Consider the following 21,448-nt stretch of genomic DNA (forward strand, 5'->3'; position numbering starts at 1 on the left):
CTGCATCTTTATTCCTGCCCTGTCACTGGGATCATCAGTACCATTTTTCTGGATTCCATATATATGAGTTAGCATACAGTATTTGGTTTTCTCTTTCTGAGTTACTTTACCCTGTGTGACAGACTCTAGGTCCATCCACCTCACTACAGATAACTCAACTTCATTCCTTTTTATGGCTGAGTAATACTCCATTGTATATATGTGCCACATCTTCTTTATTCATGCATCTGTTGATCGACATTTAGGTTGCTTCCATGTCCTGGCTACTGTAAATCGTGCTGCAATGAGCATTGTGGTACATGTATCTTTTTGAATTATGTTTTTCTCAGAGTATATGCCCAGTAGTGGGATTGCTAGGTCATATGGTAGTTCTATTTTTAGTTTTTAAAGGAATCTCCATACTGTTCTCTGAGGATTAATTTAAAATAGGATATAAAAATGAGAGATAAGGCAAGAGATATGAATATATCAGTTACTATTTTCTGTTTTAAATAAACATCTTTTCCAAACAAGCTTAAACAGTAAGAATATCTGTTGGATTATACAACCAGAGGGAAAGTTTATTCTAGTGACTCTGGGTCTGTTTCTCTGTGATTCCTTCAGCTATGACCCGTTTTCTGTTTTGACTTCATCTCTAGGCTGGTTTACTTCTTGATGGCAAAATGGACATTTACTGTACCGGATATCATATCTATATGCCGTGACATTCAGAGGGAGAAACATTGCCTATTTTGTGGATCTCTTTTAAAATATAGAATACATATTTACCAGAAATTTCCAGAAAATCACTTCTTTTGTCTCATTGGCCCCAAATAAATCACGTATTCTTCCATTATAGACCTCTGGGATTCAGTGTTGCTAAGGATGGGGATGGTGCTACAGAAATACACAACAAAATCATGGTACCCTTAGAAAAGGCAAACAAAAGTCAATGCATGCAAGTCTAACAACTAAAAAAATCCACTGAAATAGAGGATGATACAGGATGTGCAACATCCATCTAATTCAGAGCTTCTCAAAATTTTTGGTCTCTATATTTCTTTTAGCTTGTAAAATATGTTAGGAACCTAAAGAACTTTGTTTATGTGAGTTATATCTACCAGTATTTACAATATTAGAAAGTGAAACCAAGAAATTAAAATGTATTTATTCATTAATTCATTCAAAAATAAAAATAATAAGCATGTTACACTTTTAGTTACATAATTATATTAAAAACATATAGAAAGAAAAATGTGTTTTGAATGGCCAAATGTGTCAGGCTTCTTATTAAGTATTGGTAATATGAAATCAATTATGACATGTGTGATACAGGAAGAAGATAGGCTTTCATTCTGTTCTCTAACAGATATAATTTACTGTGTAGAGTATTCTCTCCTTTTGGAGTATTCTCCAGTTTCAGTTCTCCTTATCTATGAATTACTGAAGTTAATCTTGCTTCAGGTCTTTTTCCAGTCAGTTGTATGATCAGGTTTCTAAAATGTACAATCATATTATTCTGCTCCAGGAAGACTTCAGTGTCTGATGCCTCTAAGATAGATTCAGATTCCTTAGGGTGGATTTAAGATTCTCAGTAACCTGATCTGCTTCCACCTTTTTTCTCATATTTACCAACTCTTACCAGTAGTTTTGTAGGCTTTCTGATTCTGTCCCATTGTTCAGCTCCCTCATCCCCATTCCCAGTGCCACACTTATTTCCATAAACATTGACTCTGTTTTTCTGCAAATATTGAAAATTTCCCCATTTTTTAAGGCACAGTTACTTCTGATACTACTTAAGTAGCATGCTACAAGGATCTCTACTTTCTGAATTCCCAAGCACGTAGGAGAAGACAGCATTGATTCAAATTCTAGCTCAGTCCAATAACCTGGATAAACTTGGGCAAATTCCACAATATTTCAAAGTATGAGACTTTTACTGAGGAAAAACATGAAAAGTCATGTGTAACTATTTCATAGGTTGTATATATGAAATATGTAGCTTAGTGCCTAGCAGATAGTTGGTTCTCAGTGAATTTTTTCTTTCTTTCACATTTGCCCATGTGAGGATCAATATTTAAATATTTTTGTTTAAATATTTAAATTTTTGCTATTTTCTGCCTCATTTATTCTTGAACAGCACCATCAGCTTTTTGTTAATGCTATGCACATATCAATACTTTACATTGGAATCAATCCAGGTTAGTGGTATTCCCAATACAAGCAAGGCAAGTAATAATATCAGAGAGAAAAAAACCTCTTTTAAAAAATAACTCTGTTCATGAATTACATTATCATATGTGATGGACAACCAAACTACATGAAAATGTAAAATTCATACAGATATCAGTATAAATAGCATTATTTTCAACTACAGATTGATAAATCACTAATGGATTCAGATACTCTATTTTAGAGAACTTGAGAGAAAATTGACTAACATTAAAGAGGAAAAATGTTCCTGGTTAGAGAATGCATGCTCTGCTTGAATTCATAGTCGGGCACAATCTCTTGAACAAACTCAAAATTGAGATTCAAATTTGAACATAAAATTTACTTCTGTCAGGCACTGTTGCTTAAGATGGGATTGATATTTGAGAACGTGGAATGTGGGGGAGTTTGTAAGATAATGCCTTGGGTTTTCAGAATATTGCCAACAGTATTAAAAAAGAGGAGACCTTCATATGTATCAATAGTTACTTCTGTTCCTAGCATTGGATTTGTTGAAAATTGTAACTCATTATACTCTGAAATAAATAGTTACTATTGTAACCAAGTAAATCCTGACACAATTTGTGACCTCAAAAGTAATTATTTAGTTCACCCCTGATGGGGAACCTAGTAGCTTAGATTTTGGAATACATTTTAGCAGAATCTCTCCTCTCTAAACTTGTTTATTTGATTCATATACTATTCTGTTTTAGTAATTTAATATTTTATACAAAGTGGCTACTTTCCACTTTTTCAGTATTCTTTGATTTTGAAAATAAAGTTTTATCAAATTAAAATCAGTTGTCCATATAAGATGATATATGTCTCAGAATGTTATGACATCGTCATAACTTTTTTCATAACATTTATTACTTCCTTATTTCTTAGACTATAAATGAATGGATTTAATAAAGGAATAACCAGAGTATAAAAAATGGCGAGGGGTATATCTTTATCTTCTTCATTAACTGAATTTGGTCGAATGTACATGAAAAGAAGAGAACCGTAGAATATTGAGACAGAGAGAAAGTGGGATGCACAAGTAGATAAGGCTTTGCCTTTTCCTTCTTTGGATTTCATCTTGAAAATTGTGAAAAGAATGAAAAGGTAAGAGATTATTACTATGGTAATAGAGAATATTTGAACTGACCCCGAAAAGATAAATATCATCAGTTCATTGATATAAGGGTCCACACAGGAGAGTCTGTATAATGGGAGAACATCACAAAAAAAGTGGTTGATTTGATGAGACCCACAGAAAGTTAACCTAAACAGAAACCCTATGTGAATTATGGAATGCAGGTTTCCAGCTATGTAGGCCCCTGTGATCATGTGAATGCAGAATTTCTTTGACATCATGGTGTGGTACTGCAGTGGGTTGCAGATGGCCACATAGCGATCATAGGCCATTGCTGCCAGGAGAAAGCAGTCTGCAGTTTCAGCTAGGCAGAGAAAATAAAATTGTGCCATGCATTCATAGAGGGAAATCATTCTGTCTTTAGAAAAGAAGTTCTCTAGCATCTTAGGGGTAATGGCACAGGAACAACAGGAATCCATCAGAGCAAGGTTACCCAGAAAAATGTACATTGGTGTGTGAAGACGATGCTCTGTAACTATCAGTGCTACCAGGCCAAGATTCCCCACCATGGTGATCAGATAGATGGTAAGGAACACCAGGAACAGAAGGGTCTTCAGCTGTGGGTGATCTGTAAATCCTATCAGGATAAATTCTGTTGTCAAGGAGTGGTTATCCTCAGTCATCTCTACCTTGCCTGTTCTGATAGGAATTATGGAGATATGAGATCCTAATTTAGAATGTATATAACTTTCCTGTTAAAATCTTCTTTTTAGAGCAAGGAGCAAGCTTCTTCTTTAAACTTCTCTGACTGTCTTGTTATACAAGCACACAAACTTCTACAGGACATTTGTTCCCCAAATCTTTCAGCTTCTATGACCTCAACTGTGAAACTCAAAATTCACATGACTATTTTGATAACTACAGGGGGATGCTGACAGAGGAGAAGGTTTGTCTTTGTGAATTTATGCAAGTATAGTGTATAAATCTAAGTATATTTGCTTCACTATGCCCACAAATTTTGTTTTAATTTTTATATTAAAGATCCTTAAAATGAATTTAAATTAACTTTTTCTGTATATAAAAACTTTTTCATTAAGCAAAAGTTTTCATATACTCTCCCAGTGGAGTAAATATTTTACAGTAGCATAGAATAGATGTGTTTAATTTATATCTTAAGAATTGTTTGAAGATTACTAAGGATTAATGAGAGTACTGTTCAGTTTTAAAGAAAGTGAACTCAGAAAGCTAAGATATAAAATATGCATTGATTATTACCTCTTTATCCCTTTGCCCAGTAGCATACCCATTTCCATAAACACTGACTCGGTCCATGCCATTGTTCCTGTTGCCCAGATATCTACCTCCTTTTCTCCTTTATCTAAAGCATAGTTTATATATAATGCTACTTAATAAAGTTAATTAAATGCCTCTGATCACACTAATTTCCACTTTCTAGACTCTCCAACATGTCTTTTATACTCAACACAATCTATGATGACTTATGTCTAATCTACATTGCATTTTTCATATATGCACATACAATTTACTTATTGTATAGTAGATATTTTGAGGTTAACTGTAACTTATACTTCTTATAACAACTGTACAGTGCAATGGGGAAAGAGCAGTATTGATTCTAGTCCTACTTCCAACCCAGTGACTTGGGTGGGTGAACTTATTTTCAGGGTCCTACCAGTGATCCTTAATGACTTCTTTCGTGGTCCTTCCAGTGATCCTTAGTGACCTCTTGTGTAAACTGAGTCTGTTAATTTTGAAGAAGATTCTACAAGGAGAATTATTCAAAACTCATCATTTAAAAAATGAAGGTTAATATCCAAAATGTGTGAAAACTCATACAACTCAATAATAAAAGTACAAGCATTCAAATTAAAAAATGGGCAGAGGAACAGAGAAGATATTTTTACAAAAGACATCCAAATGGCCAACAGACACATGAAAATATGTTCAACATCACTAATCATTAGGGAAATGCAAATCAAAACCATGAGATATTACCTCACACATGTCAGAATGCCTGTCATGAAGAAGACGTGATAACAAGTGTTGCCTAGACTGTGGAGAATAGAGAATGTGGAGAGAACTCTGTTGGTGGGAATGTAAATTGGTTCAGCCACTATGGATGCCAACATGGAGTTTCCTCAAATAATTAAAAATAGAACTAGTATGTGATCTCACAATTTCACTTCTATATATGTACTGAAAGGAAATGAAAACAAATTATCAAAAGGATATATGCACTCCTGTATTTATAACAGCATTATTTACAGTAAGCAAAATATAGAAACACTTATGTGTCTATCAAAGGTGAATGGATAAAAGTGTATGGACATTTAGCCATGAGAAAGAAGGATATCCTTCCATTTGCAACAACATGGATTGACCTTAGGGATATTATACTAAGTGAGAAAAGTCAGAGAAAGACAAAAACTGTAAGATATAACTTACATGTGCATCTAAAAAAAAGCCAAACTCATAAAGATAGAAAGAAAATAGTGGTTACCAGGGGCTCTGGGGTGAGGAAATAGGAGGGACATTCTTTGTAGGTAAAAACTTGCAACTAATAGATAAATAAGCCCTGAAGATCTAGAGCACACTATAGTGAATATAAACAATATTTTACTATAATCATCAAAACTGCTGAGAGACTAGATCTCAATTATTGCCACCACAAAAAAGAACTGACAATTATATGATATTATAGAGTCCTAACAATTGCTGCAATTTTAATCATATTACCATTTTCTATTGTTTTAAATCAAGATGTTATAAACCTTAAACTTACACAATGTTATATGTCAAATATATTTCAGCTATATATATATATATAAAATAAAAAATTCAGCTTCTTTTATCTGAGTTGACTCATATACTATTTTTCTGTTTCTAAGAATTTGTGTAAGAGTTTTTGAAGTATATCACAGTAGATTCAAAGCTAATAAATAAAAATAAGCATACCTTTACACTTTAGTTTAATAACATTTAGAAAAAGAGAAAGTTCTTTAAATCTTAATACAGTTTTTAAGAGATTTTTATTTCCTTTAAATGGCTATCTTCTAAAATTATTTAGTGATCCACTAGGGATATTGACTGATGTGTCTAATTATATGAATTCTATGCTGAAAATGGGTTTATTTTTTTATAATCAAATATTAAAATAAAGACTCTGGCTCAAAATTTTATTTATTTGTTTGTTTTAAAATGTTAAATATTAGCCACTGAAGTATTCAGCTAAGCTAGGAAAAGCATTCAATGCAAGTTTGCGAATTATTTAACAAGTTGCTTTGGTCCTTACCTGTGCATTTTTTAAAGTTCTAATTTATAATAAGGAAAGGTCAGAGTGCTCTGCACTTTGAATCTCATTCTAGTTTTTCCATAGTCTTCAGTTTTGGGAAGAGGTAGAAAGATAACTTAGTAATAGAAACCTAATAAAAACAAAATACTTTAGATAAATAAATATTAATGGATGCTAATGTTAAAAATAAAATAGAATACTACACTTACCTAGATTTCACTGCGAAAATTTTGTAACACCTTGTGTTTGCTTTATGGTGTTAGATCTCATAGAATTTCAGAATATAAACCTTGGTCTATTAAGACATTTGGGATTAAAAGAATGAAAATATTGGTGAATACAAATAGGTCAGAGTCAATAGTTATGTTCCTTATGATGAAAAGTTAAAATTTTCCATCAAATCCTAAAGGATTTCCCTGTGGTGACATTGGTATATTTCCGTGTGGGAATTCAGTTGCCAACACACAACAGGATGACCTGTGAGATAATGAAGTTAAAGAAAATTACCTTCACTAAGGTCACTAAGGTCATTTGATCATCACCCGCTGGTTATTATGTAACTGACCTCATTTTAAAATTCTGTAATTATTCTGCATAAATGCAATATGAGCAGGAAAGAATCTCATGTTGGCTTGACCTTTTTTTTTAATTGGAGGAGTTAATATGGTTTATCAAAGGTGATTAGAATTTTGAGAGGAGACTAGGTGTGGTAGGTTTATCACCAGGTCATCTGCGAGTTGATTTGTCCTGATGTTTTGCAAAATATCATTGGAAACTCTGATATTATTATTTAGTCCCATGAATGAATTACCTAGATGGTTGTCTTTACTTTTCAGTTTTACCCAACTGCCTTTATCTTTCTTACCCTGTTTTTTTTTCCACTTCATTCCACAAATCACTCTTCAATACACTATTTTTATTTGTTAGTACATTTGTAGTCAGTCAGTAGCTCCCCCACCGTTAGTATATAGAACTAAATGGTAAAGGTTCTCTGTTATGTTCATTCCTGTATTTATAACACCTTGATAACATGTGGCAATTTGTAGTAATCAACAAATATTTGTCAGATGAAGGAAAAAAATTATACTTCCCTGCTCAAGAATTTGAAATGGTCTTTCATTCATTTCAAACAAATCCACTTTTAAAAAAAAACTTTGGTGTTCTAGGTGGTTCACTGTCTGTATCTTACATATGATTTTTTAAATAAATTTATTTTTATTGGCTGCGTTGGGTCTTTGTTGTTGTGGGCAGGCTTTCTGTAGTGGCGGGGGTGGCTACTCTTTGTTGCGGTTCGCAGGCTTCTCATTGCAGCGGCTTCTCGTTGCAGAGCATGGGCTCTAGGCACGTGGGCTTCAGTAGTTGTGGAGCGTGGGCTTATTAGTTGTGGCTCACAGGCTTAGAGCGCAGGCTCAGTACTTGTGGCACACGGGCTTAGTTGCTCCACAGCATGTGGGATCTTCCTAGCCCAGGGATTGATCCTGTGTCCCCTGCATTGGCAGGCGGATTTTTAACCACTGTGCTACCAGGGAACCCCTGTTTCTTACATATGATCTTGATTTCTTCTTCTTACCTCAGGATGTGAGGTAACTTGGTCATATTTATCCTGTCACTGTTCTTGTGTGCGCCTGCTTCAATAATTTACTCATAAAGTTTCCTTCAGCTAAAAGCCTTGTTCATCGTCTCTTTTCATCCCAATCTACTTATTCTTGATTTTAAATTGATCTCCATGAGGACATTCCTGGTCCTTTAAATTATATTGATTTTCCTTTTCCTGATATACCTGGTAACTACCCGCTATTATACTGCATTTGCCATTTTGTAATTTGTGACTTCTTATGTATTGATTATAAAAGTATTGGCTAAATATCCATAAGGTACCAATCATGTCTTATGTATTTCGTGCCCCTGACAACAAACTGAGCTAGATCTTCAATATACACTGCACTTATATTTAAAATTTCAGTTCTGTTTAACTTTAGTCAAGTACTTCCAATATTAAGGGTATTGGAAGAAATGGTGGGTGGAATGAACACAGGATAAAAAGTACTTAGGTTTTAGAAATGGCTCCTGACAAGAAACTTGTAATCTAGTGGGAAGAAAGACACTTGCATTGTTAACTAGAAGGCACTTCAGGCTATGATATTAAAAAGTGTAAATATGGTATATAAAAACATGGTGAAGGAACTGAATGGAGACCCAGAAGATAAAAGAAAGATTCCTCATTGGAAGTGCCATTTCAGATGAACTTTTCAGGACAAGTAGGGTTATAATAAATGATGCACATGAGAAAAATAAGAAGCCTAATGGAAGCAAAGGATAAAATCCCAGAAGTTTGAAAGAGCAAGACCTAATTAAAATATAGGTAGTAAACTAGGGTGGCTGAGGCTTACTCATACATGATATAGGAGATGCTAACAGGTATTATAAAGGGAACAGGGAAATAGATTGGAAATTGTTCTGTTTAGTTCCTTCTCATTTATTTTTTCTGCCCCCTCCAATTTACTGAACCCTCCTTCTCTATAAGGTCCCAACCAACTCCAAAGAACATCTAATTATCTTTCTAACCAAGCTGTGGTGTTTGGTACTTTTGAAAGTCTTCTCTGGTTCTGTGATAACACTCACTGCTTCTGTCTTCCTGACTCTTTCATCTCTGTCTTTTATGCTGCATTGTTTTTCTCTTTTTGCTTTTAATAATGCTTGTGTTCCCGTTGGTTCTATACTTGACCTTTCTCTTTAATTCTAGAGTTTCCTGCAGATTGTCTAACCAAATTATGTATCTCCACTTTGTTCCATCTTTTGGTGGCTTCACTAGGAGAGAATTCCAAGCTATTTTTGGTGTATATTCATATCAGTAAATTCGTGGGGAGTATGTTCTAAACATGTAGAACATATTATCTATGTTCTTTAATCTATGAACTGGTAAGTGTACCACTATGCTAAAATATTATGTGTAGTATAGAATATGAAAATAGAAAATAAAAGGAATAAGACTTAATTAAAGAAATGGTATTAAAAGTTTTGTTTTTTGTATTAATACTCTAAAAACAGTTACTCCTACTAACACTATTCTCAATTAAAATCATAATCTCATATTCAGAAAAAGAAATGTAATGATATATGGTATATTATTAAAATCTTAGCAATTCAAGTACTTGTTTGATTTTATTGCCCCAAATTTTAAAACATCTGACTAGTGGAAAAGATCCTACACACAGACACATCTGCCCAAATGGAGAAGAATGCAGGTTTCCATTGGGACCAAGACAGGAAAGGGCTCTTCAGCAGGTCCAAGCCGTGGGGTAAAGAGTCCTGATATTTGGGCCCAATGACTTAGCAGACCAATGGTATTAGAGATATCTCAAGTGGGAAGAGGATGTTGAGTGAGTGGAAAGTTAATGGAAAACTCTAATAGGAGAATTTATTATGGTGTTGGGGCAAGGTCTTGTTTTCTGGAGCAGAGAATAATAAACTACTCAAAAAATAACTCCCTAGTGTGCTATGAACCTTGGTAGAGAAAGCACTCCTGACTTTGGAATGTCAAGTGACCAAGAGGCCAGAACTGACAACCTGAGCTGGAATTTATCAGACTAAAAAGTATAAGGTTAAGTGAGCCCAGGAGCAATTCATTAGAAGATGAAGATGGCACATTTAAGGATCTGTCATGAACAAGGCCAGAGAATACAATAAGCCACTCAAGTACATGGCATAGAGCTCCTTGTCATCTCTCACCATTGCAGTGATATCTTGCCCTCAGCTCACACATCTGGCCTCGGAAGACCAAGTTGGTTCTTGGACTGTAAGCTTGGTGTATTGATACAAGCCAATTGCTGCTGAAATATAGCTCCACCCAGGGTGACTTTGAAAGCCATTATTGATATAAGGGGAAATGCTCCCTTACAGCAGTGGAATGATCATCCATTTCCATTGTATAGAAAGAGAAATGGTCCAAGTTAAGAGTATACAGATTCAGAGTAGAGGTGAGTGATTTGGATATTGGTCAATGTCCTGCAGGAAGAAAGATGAGAAGGTCAGGGACTAAGAAATCTAAAGAAGAGACATATGAATGGATCTACTGGAGTGGATTCGAAATGTGGAGATTCTCCTATTTCATGTATATGTCCACCAGAGAGCCTCCACCATGAAAGAGCTACTAAACAACCAAATAGAAAGAATGACTCAGTGAGTTGAGGTCTTCCTGCTTTGTCCATCTGCCACCTTAATGCTGGATCATGGACACATGAAAAGTGGCTATATGGCTGGAATGGAGGCATGCACGTGCCTAATAGCATAGGCTCCAACTTTTCCAGGCTGATCTAGCAACTGTTTCTGCTAAGTGTTCAACTTGCCCAAAACAGAGACAAATGTGGAGCCCCCAGTGTGGCAACATCCTTCAAGGAGATCAGCCAGCCAGTTGGTGGAAGTTTGCTACTGTGAACCTTTTCCACTTTAAAGTGGGAAGAAATCAATTTTACTGGAATCAGTATAATCAAGGTATGGGTTCTCTTTCCGATCTGCAAGGCCTCAGGAAGCGCTGCTATCTGAGGCTGATGGGTGATGCATAACATTGAATTGGACCAAGAAATCTAGTTTGCAGTAAAGATGGTGTGGTATTGGGCTCTGACTGGTCATTGTTGCTTTCCTATTTCATTTATCTGGACATTACTGGCTTAATAATTGATGAATGAAATGGCCTTACAAAAATATAATTGATGTGTCAGGACTGCATCCTCTGTGGTTCAATATCCACCAAAACTCAGTGATCATTTTATGTTGCCATGTCCTCAATAAATTGAATACGTGGGTCTAGGAACTCCCCTATGGCTCTCTTGAGGAATTTGGGCCTTATGTCCCCACATCTCTGAGTTATATGGTTTATATGTCCTGGATCTCAGAGTAGAGATATTTTTATCAGGGAATGCAGCAAGAATCCCGTTATATGTAAAGCTATAGCTGCCACCCAACCATTTTGGTTTTGTTCTATTCTATTACATTCACCCAGAAATTACTGGCTTAATAACTGATGTATGAAATAGCCTTATTAAAATATACTTAAGGTGTCATAACTGTATCTTCCAGAGTGCAGTATCCCCCAAATATCAATGACCATTAAATGTTGCCATGTCCTCAGTAAATTGAATACCTGGATCCAGGCACTCTCCAAGTGACCTTCTTGGGGAATTTAGACTCTATGTCCCTATATTCCTGAATTATATGGGTATATATGTCTTGGTTCTCAGAATGGAATTGCTCTCAACAGGGAATGCATGAAGAGGCCCATTATATGTAAATCTTCAGCTGCTGCCCAGTCCCTTTGAGTTCCTTGTTAGAAGAGTCCACCAGGAAAGGAAAGGATCACAAGGCTTCTTGGGGTAATTGACTCAGTTTATCAGGGTAGAGCTGTTGTGATACAGTGGGAGAAGGAAAAAATATGTTTGGCATTCACATGATTCATAGGCATCTGCATACTCTCTTGCTCAAATTTGACAGTAAATAGACAAATGCTACAGCCCTGTACCGAAATGGTTCAGGCACCCCAGGCTCAGATCTCCAGAGATCTGCTTGATTTTTCCATCATGTTAGTCATCTGGACTAGTGGAAGTGAAATGAATCAAGCAGGGGTATGAGGTGAATATTAATGTGTCTTTGAGACTAGCTGTAACAGCAGGAACTACAGGTGTTGATTAACCTGCATCTTGTAAAATTCTTCAGGAAGAGAGAAAACTCTACCTCCTGGTGGGTGCTGCCGCAGAACTTATAAGTAACAAGTAACTCTGAGTAGTATAAGACATGGCTTGTAATGGATCTGTGATTCATGGTCCATATTCTACCTTATTTCTCCAGCTTTAAGGGTGCTATGAGGTGACAGCTGTCATTCAAATCCTTCTCTGGAAATGTCCTTAGGTGAAGATAACTGAATTTGGAAGTTTATATAAATGTTTATTTACTTATTTATTTATAAATTTTTATTTTGTTTTGGAGTATAGTTGATTTATAGTGTTGTATTAGTTTCCGGTGCACAGCAAAATGATTCAGTTATACAAATACGTATATCTATTCTCAAATTCTCTTCCCATTTAGGTAATTACAGAATATTGAGCAGAGTTCCTTGTGCTATACGGTAGGTCCTTGTTGGTTATCTGTTTTAAATATAGTAGTGTATATATGTCAATCCCAAACTCCCAATTTATCCCTCCCACCAACCTTTCTCCTTTGGCAACCATAAATTTGTTTTCTGTTTCTGTGAGTCTGTTTCTGTTTTGTAAATACGTGCAGTTGTATCATTTTTTTTATTCCACCCATAAGAAATATCGTATGATATTTGTCTTTCTTTGTCTGACTTACTTCACTTGGTATGATAATCTGCAGGTCCATCCATGTTGCTGCAAATGGCATTCTTTCATTCTTTTTTATGGCTGAGAAATATTCGATTGTATATATATACCACATCTTCTTTATCTATTCATCTTTCAATAGATCTTTAGGTTACTTCCATGTCTTGGCTATTGTAAATAGTGCTGCAATGAACACTGGGGTGCATGTATCCTTTTGAACCATGGTTTTCTCTGGATATATGATATGCCTAGCAGTGGTCTTGCTGGATCATACAGTAGCTCTATTCTGAGTTCTTAAAGGAACTTCCGTACTGTTCTCCACAGTGGCTGGACCAATTTACATTCCCACCAACAGCATAGGTGCGTTCCTATTTCTCCACACCCTCTCCAGCATTTAATATTTATAGGCTTTTTGATGTTGTCCATCCTGACCACAGTGAGGTGATACCTCGTATTTTTGATTTCCATTTCTCTAATAATTAGTGACGTTGAGCATTTTTTCATGTGCCTGTTTGCCATCTATATGTCTTCTTTGGAGAAATGTGTATTTAGGACTGCCCATTTTTTGATTGGGTTGTTTGTTTTTTTGGTATTGAGATGTATGAGCTGTTTGTGTATTTTGGAGTTTAATGCCTTGTTGGTTGCATTGTTTGCAAATATTTTCTCCAATTCTGTAGGTTGTCTTTTTGTTTTGTCTGTGGTTTTCCTTGTTGTGCAAAAGCTTTTACGATTACTTTGGTCCCATTTGTTTATTTTTGTTTTTATTTCTACTTCTGTAGGAGACAGATCCAAAAAGATTGCTGTGATTTATGTCAAAGAGTGCTCTGCCTATGTTTTCCTGTAGGAGTTTCTAGTATCCAGTTTTACATTTAGGTCTTCAATCAATTTTTAGTTTATTTATGTGCATGGTGTTAGAGAATGTTCCAATTTCATTCTTGCAGGTGACATGATACTATACATAGAAAACTACTAGAGCTCATCAATGAATTTGGTAGATTTGCAGGATAAAAAATTAATACACAGAAATCTGTTGAGTATCTGTATACTAACAATGAAAGATTAGAAAGAGAAATTAAGGAAACAATCCCATTTACCATTGCATCAAAAATAAAATACCTAGGAATAAACCTACCTAAGAAGGCAAAAGACCCGTACTTCAAAAACTATAAGATGTTGATGAAAGAAACTGAAGACAGCAGAAACAGACAAAAAGATATACTGTGTTCTTGGATTGGAAGAATCAATATTGTCAAAATGAATACACTACCCAAGGCAATCTACAGATTCAGTACAATCCCTATCAAATTACTAATGGCATTTTTCACAGAAGTAGAACAAAAAAAAATTAAGATTTGTTTGAAAACACAAAATATCCAAATAGCCAAAGCAATCTTGAGATAGAAAAAGAGAGCAGGAGTCAGGCTCCCTGACTTCAGACTATAGTACAAAGCTGCAGTCATCAAAACATTATGGTACTGTCACAAAAACAGACATATAGCTCAATGGAACAGGATAAAAAGCCCAGAAATAAACTCACACAGCTATGATCACTTAATCCATGACAAGGGAAGCAAGAGTATACAATGGAGAAAAGACAGTCTCTTCAATAAGTGATGCAGGGAATACTGGACAGCTGCATATAAAAGAATGAAATTAGAACATTCCCAAGACCAGTTTTTGAAGATATTATTGTTTCACCATTATGTATTTTTTGCTTCTTGTTTTAAATTAATTGATCATCTGTGCATGGGTTTGTTTCTGTACTCTCTAGTCGGTTCTATTGATCTTTGTGTCTTATTTTTAAGCCATTACCATATTTTTGGATTACTATATCTTTGTATTATAGTTTGTAATCAGGAAGCATGGTGCGTCCACCTTTGTTTTTTCTCAAGATTGCTTAGGGTACTTGGTGTCTTTTGTGGTTTCACTCCCATTTTAGGATTATTTGATTATTTCTGTGAAAAATGACATTGGAATTTTCATAGGGATTGCATTAAATCTATAGATTGCTTTGGATATTATGGAATTTTTTACAGTATTAATTCTTCCATTCCATGAGCCTGGAGCATTTTCCCATTTATTTGTGTCTTTCTTTAATTTTTTTAATCAATTTCTTATAGTTTCCAGTTTGCAGTTCTTTCACTTCCTTGCTTTTATTATTTAAAATACACCTCCTATGTGTTTTATTCTATTTGATGCAAATGTAAATGAGATATTTTTCATAATTTCTCTTTTTAAGTATTTGTTTTAGTGTGTAGAAATGCAACTGAATTTTGTATATTGATTTTATATTGTCAGCTTTACTGAATTGTTTTATTACTTCTAACAGGTTTTGGGTGGAATCTTTTAGGTTTTCTATATATAATATCATTTTATCTGCAAATAATGACATTTTACTACTGCCTTTCAGATTTGGATGACTTTATTTCTTTTTCTTATCTAATTGCCCTGGCTAGGCAAGCATGGGCATCCTTGTCTTGATCCTGATTCAGAGAAATATATTTCAGCTGTTTACTGTTCAGTATCATGTTAGCTGTGGGCTTGTCATGAACTTTATTATGATGAGGTGTATTCCCCCTATACCCACTTTTTAAAGAGTTTTTATCATAAATGGATGTTGAATTTTGTTAAATGTTTTTCTGCATTCATTGAGATGGTTATTTGAATTTTATCTTTTTTTAAAAATGTGGTTTATCTCATTGATTAATTTGTGGATGTTGAACTATATTTGCATCCTTGAGATAAATCCCACTTGTTAACTGTGTATGATCATTATAATATACTATTGAATTCAATTTGCTACTATGTTTTGAGGATTTTTGCTGCTATATTTTTGCTACTATATTTTGAGAGTTTATGTTCATCAGGGATATTTGCCTGTTATTATCTTTTCTTTTATGGTCCTTGTCTGGTTTTGATATCAGAGAAATGCTGACCTTGTAAAATGAGTTTGGAAATGTTCTCTCCTCTTCTGTTTTTTGAAAGAGTTTGAGAGGAATTGGTATTTTTATATTATTATGTTTATTTTATTCTTTATTAAAGTATAGTTGGTTTACAGTATTATGTTAGTTTCATGTGTACAGCATAGTGATTCAGTATTTTTATAGGTTATAATCCTTAAGTTGTTACAAGATAATGGCTATAATTTTCTGTATTATACAGTATATCCTTGTTGTTTATCCATTTTATACATAGTAGTTTGTATCTCTAGTTACCACACTCCTAATTTTCCCCTCATCCTCTCCACTTTGGTAACCACTAGTTTGTTTTCTACATCTGTGATTGTGTTTCTGTTTTGCACATACATTTGTTTGTCTTATTTTTAAGATTGCACATATAAGTGATATCACATATTATTTGTTTTTCTTTTTTCTGACTTATTTTACTAAGCATAATATTCTCTAGGTCCGTCAACATTCTTCAAATGGCAGAATCTCATACTTTTTTTATGGCTGAGTAATATTCCATTATGTGTGTATCTGTGTGTGTCTGTGTGTGTATACACACACACATACATACCAACCTTCTTTATCAACTGGTCTGTTGATGAGCACATATATTGCTTCCATATTTTGGCAGTTGTAAACAGTGCAGCCGCTATAAACATTGGGGTACTTCTAGGTGTTTGAATTAGTTTTTCTGTTTTCTTTGTATATATACTCAGGAGCAGAATTACTGCACCATATGGTACTTCTATTTTTAGTTTTATCTTTTTTTAAATTTTTTTAATGAGAAAATTTATTTTTAGTTTTATGAGGAACCTCCATACAGTTTTATATAGTGATTGCAGCAATTTACATTCCACCAGCAATGCACAAGGGCTCCCATTTCTCCACATCCTTGCTCACATTTGATATTTCAGGAATTTTTGATGATGTCTATTGTGACAAATGTGAGGTGATATCTCATTGCTTTTTTTTGCTTTTTTTTCTAACAATTGATGGTGAGCTTTTTTCATTTGCCTGTTAGCCACTTGTATGTCTTCTTTGGAAAAATATCTATTCCAGAAATTTGCTCAAGTTCTGAATAGTTTGGGTTTTTTTAAAATGTTGATTTGTATGAGCTAGTTATATATATTGGATATTAACCCCATGTCAGTCATATATTTGTGAATTTATTTCCCATTTTATAGATTGTTTTTTCATTTTGTCAGCTGTTTTCTTTGCTATGAAAAAGCTTTTAAGTTTAATTATATCCTCTTGTTTATTTTTGCTTTTATTTCTTTGCCTAAGGAGATCCAAAATATATATTTTTAAATTAATTAATTAGGTAATTAATTAATTTGGCTACATTGAGTCTTCATTGCTGTGCGCAGACTTTCTCCAGTTGCAACAAGCAGAGGCTACTCTTTATTGCAGTGAATGAGCTTCTCATTGTAGTGGCTCCCCTGTTGCAGAGCACAGGCTCTAGGTGCGCAGGCTCATTAGTTGTGGCTTGTGGGCTCTAGAGTGCAGGCTCAGTAGTTGTCACACGTGGGCTTAGTTGCTCCATGGCATGTGGGGTCTTCCTGGGTCAGGGATCGAAATGTGTCCCCTGCATTGGCAGGTGGATTCTTTTTTTTTTTTTTTTTGAGAACTTTTATTGAGATACAGTTAACAGACAATAAATAACATATATTTAGAGTGTACAATTTGGTATCCCAATCTCCCAATTCATCTCCCACCAACCCTTCCTCCTTTCCCCACTTGGTGTCCATGTGTTTGTTCTCTACATCTGTGTCTCTATTTCTGCCTTGCATTTCCTCTTTCATAGTTGTTAGCATTTGCCTTATGTATTGAGGTGCTCCTATATTGGGTGCATATATATTTATAATTGTTATCTCCTCTTCTTGGATGGATCTCTTGATCTTTATGTAATGTCCTTTCTTGTCTTCTGTAATATTTTTTATCTTAAAGTCTATTTTATCTGATATGAGTATTGCTACTCCAGCTTTCTTTTGATTTTCATTGGTATGGAATATCTCTTTCCATCTCCTCACTTTCAGTCTGTATGTGTCCCTAGGTCTGAAGTGGGTCTCTTGTAGACAGCATATATATGGGTCTTGTTTTTGTATCCAAACAGTCAGTCTGTGTCTTTTGGTTGGTGCATTTAGTCCATTTACATTCAAGGTAATTATTGATATGTATGTTCCTATTACCATTTTCTTAATTGTTTTGTGTTTGTTTCTGCAGGTCCTTTTCTTCACTTATGTTTCCTGCTTAGAGAATTTCCTTTAGCACTTGTTGTAGGGCTGGTTTGGTGGTGCTGAATTCTCTTAGCTGTTGCTTGTCTGGACAGCTTTTGATTTCTCCATCGAATCTGAATGAGATCCTTGCTGGGTAGAGTATTCTTGGTTGTAGGCTCTTCCCTTTCATCACTTGAAATACATCATGCCACTCCCTTCTGGCTTGCAGAGTTTCTGCTGAGAAATCAGCTGTTAACCTGATGGGTGTTCCCTTGTATGTTATTTGTCGTTTTTCCCTTGTTGCTTTTAATAACTTTTCTCTGTCTTTAAATTTTGTCAATTTGACTACTATATGTCTTAGCGTGTTTCTCCTTGGGTTTATCCTGCCTGGGACTCTCTGCACTTCCTGGACTTGGGTAGTTCTTTCCTTTCCCATGTTAGGGAAGTTTTCAACTATAATCTCTTCCAATATTTTCTTGGGTCCTTTCTCTCTCTCTTCTTCTGGGACCCCTATGGTGCAAATGTTGGTGCATTTAACATTGTCCCAGAGGTATCTTAGACTGTCTTCAGTTCTTTTCATTCTTTTTTCTTTATTCTTTTCCACATCAGTGATTATCACCATTCTGTCTTCCAGGTCACTTATTTGCCCTTCTGCCTCAGTTAATGTGCTATTGGTTCCTTCCAGTGTATTTTTCATTTCAGTTATTGTGTTGCATATCTGTTTGTTTGCTCTTTAATTCTTCTAGGTCTTTGCTAAACTTTTCGATCTTTGTATCCAGTCTTTTTTCAAAGTCCTGGATCATCTTCACCATCATTATTCTGAATTCTTTTTCTGGAAGGGTGCCTATCTCCTCTTCATTTAGTTGTTTTTCGGGGGTTTTATCTTGTCCCTTCATCTGGTACAAAGTCCTCTGCTTTTTCATTTTCTCTGTCTTTCTGTGGCTGTGGTTTTCAGTTCCACAAGATGAAATACTGCTGATACTGCTTGATACTGCTGTCTGCCCTCTTGTGGAGGAAGCTATCTAGCAGGCTCACGGCAGGTGGATTCTTAACCACTGTGCCACTAGGGAAGTTCCCCTCCCATAAAATATTGCTATGATTTATGTCAAAGAGTGTTCTTCTTGTGTTCTCATTTGAGAGTTTTATATTTTGAGGTCTTACATTTATGTCTTTAATCCATTTTGAATTTACTTTTATATGGTGTGAGAAAATGTTCTAATTTCATTATTTCACATCTAGGTGTCTAATCTTCCCAGCAACACTTGTTGAAGAAACTGTCCTTTCTCCATTGTATATTTTTGCCTCCTTTGTCATAGATTAATTGATCATAGATATATGGGTTCATTTCTGGGCTCTCTATTATGTTCTATTGATCTACATGTCTGTTTTTGTGACAATGAATGCTGTTTTAATTATTGTAGCCTTGTAGTATAGTCTGAAGTCTGGGAGAGTTATGCCTCCAGCTTTGTTCTTTATCCTCAAGATTGCTTTTGCAATTCTAAGTCTTTTGTGGCCCACATAAACTTTAGTGTTATTTGTTCTAGCTCTGTGAAAAATGCCCTGGGTATTTTGATAGGGATTGCATTAAATCTCTAGGTTGCTTTAGGTAGTATGGCCATTTTAATAATATTGATTCTTTCAACTCAAGGCATGGGATATTGTTCCATTTCTTTGAATCATCTTCAGTTTCCTTCATGAATGTTTCCTAGATTTCAGAGTATAAGTCTTTCACTTCCTGGGTTAAGTTTATTCCTGGGTATTTTATTCTTTTTGCTGGGATTTTAAACATTATTGTTTTTGTATTTTCTCTCTGATACTTCATCATTAGTGTAAAAAAGCAACAGGTTTCTGTATATTAATCTTGTACCCTCCAGCACTGCGAATTCATTTATTAGCTCTGATAGGTTTTTTGGTGAAGAATTTAGGGTTTTCTGTATATAGTATCATGTCATATATAATTAGTGACAATTTTACTTTTTCCCTTTCAATTTAGATGCTTTTTATTTCTGTTTCTTGTCTGACTGCTGTGGCTAAGACTTCCAATATTATGTTCAATAGAAGTGGTGAGAGTGGGCATTTTGTCTATCTCCTGAATTTAGAGGAAAGACTTTGAGTTTTTTACCATTCACTATGATGTTGGCTGTGGATTTGTCATAAATAGCCTTTATTATGCTGAACATATTCCCTCTGTACCAACTTAGATGAGAGTTTTTTTTTTTTTTATCATGAAAGGATGTTGAATTTTGTTACATGCCTTTTTGTGTTTTTTGAGATGATCATGTGGTTTTATCCTTCCTTTTGTTAACGTGGTGATTGATTCACAAATGTGGAAACATGCTTATGACCCTCAGATAAATCCAAATTGATTGTGATATTCAAACATTTTATGAATTGTTTATTTGGTATGCTAATATTTTGTTGAGGATTTTTGCATCTATATTCATTATAGATATTTGGCTATAATTTTCTTTTTTTTGTAGTGTCTTTGTTTGGTTTAATATCAGAGTAATGTTGGCCACATGGAATGAATTTGAGAGTATCCACTCCACTTAAATAGTTTGGAACAGTTTGAGAAAGATGGGTATTAATCCTTCTATTTTTGGTACAATTCTTCTGTGAAGGCATCTTGTCCTGGACTTTTGTTTGCTAGGAATTTTTTAAATTAGAATTTCAATTTCACTACTAGTTCAAATTGTCTGTTTCTTCTCTACTCAGTCTTGGCCAGTCGTATGCTTCTAGAAATTTGTCCATTTCTTCTAGGTTATTCAGTGTGTTGGCATAAAACTGTTCATCATTTTCTCTTATGATTTTTCTTCTCTCTCTGGTATTGGTTGTCATTTCTCCTCTTTCATTTCTTGTTTCGTTGGGTCCCCTCTTTTTTCTTCTTGGTGAGCATGGCTAAGGGTTTATTAATTTTTAAAAATATTTTCAAAAAACTCTTCTTGGTTTAATTGATTTTTTCTATTGGTATTTTTTTTAATCTCTATTTTTTTTTTTTTACTTCCTCTCTTGTCTTTATTAATTTCTTTCATTCTGGTGATTTTGGACTTTGATCTTATTTTCTAATTCTTTTAGGTGGTAAGTTAGGTTGCTTAACTGAGATTTTTAAAATTTCATGAGGTAGGTCTTTATTGCTATAAACTTCCCTCTTAGAACTGCTTTTAATGCAGTCCATACATTTTGGCATGTTTTGTATTCATTTTCATTTGTCTCAAGGTATTTTCTGATTTATTCATTGACCCATTGGTTTTTTAGTACTGTGATGTTTAGTCGTCCCATGTTTGTTCTTTTACCATTTTTCTGTTACTTTTTTTCTAGTTCCATACCATTGTGACCAGAAAGAAATGTTGATATAATTTCTATCCTCTTAA

General features: G+C 34.6%; 2 protein-coding genes across 2 annotated transcripts in view; one reads left to right on the forward strand and one right to left on the reverse strand.

Annotated features, from left to right (window-relative positions):
* Nucleotides 1-21,448, forward strand: part of GABRR3 (gamma-aminobutyric acid type A receptor subunit rho3) — a 725,962-nt gene that overhangs the window by 195,479 nt on the left and 509,035 nt on the right. The gene's annotated exons all lie outside the window — the stretch shown is intronic.
* On the reverse strand, nt 3,025-3,951 carry LOC130830386 (olfactory receptor 5K1-like). The gene has a single exon (XM_057697593.1). It carries the CDS (start codon nt 3,949-3,951, stop codon nt 3,025-3,027), a length of 927 nt encoding a protein of 308 aa, XP_057553576.1.

Source organism: Hippopotamus amphibius, chromosome 10 (genome assembly GCF_030028045.1).
Source record: "Hippopotamus amphibius kiboko isolate mHipAmp2 chromosome 10, mHipAmp2.hap2, whole genome shotgun sequence".
NCBI lineage: Eukaryota > Metazoa > Chordata > Mammalia > Artiodactyla > Hippopotamidae > Hippopotamus > Hippopotamus amphibius.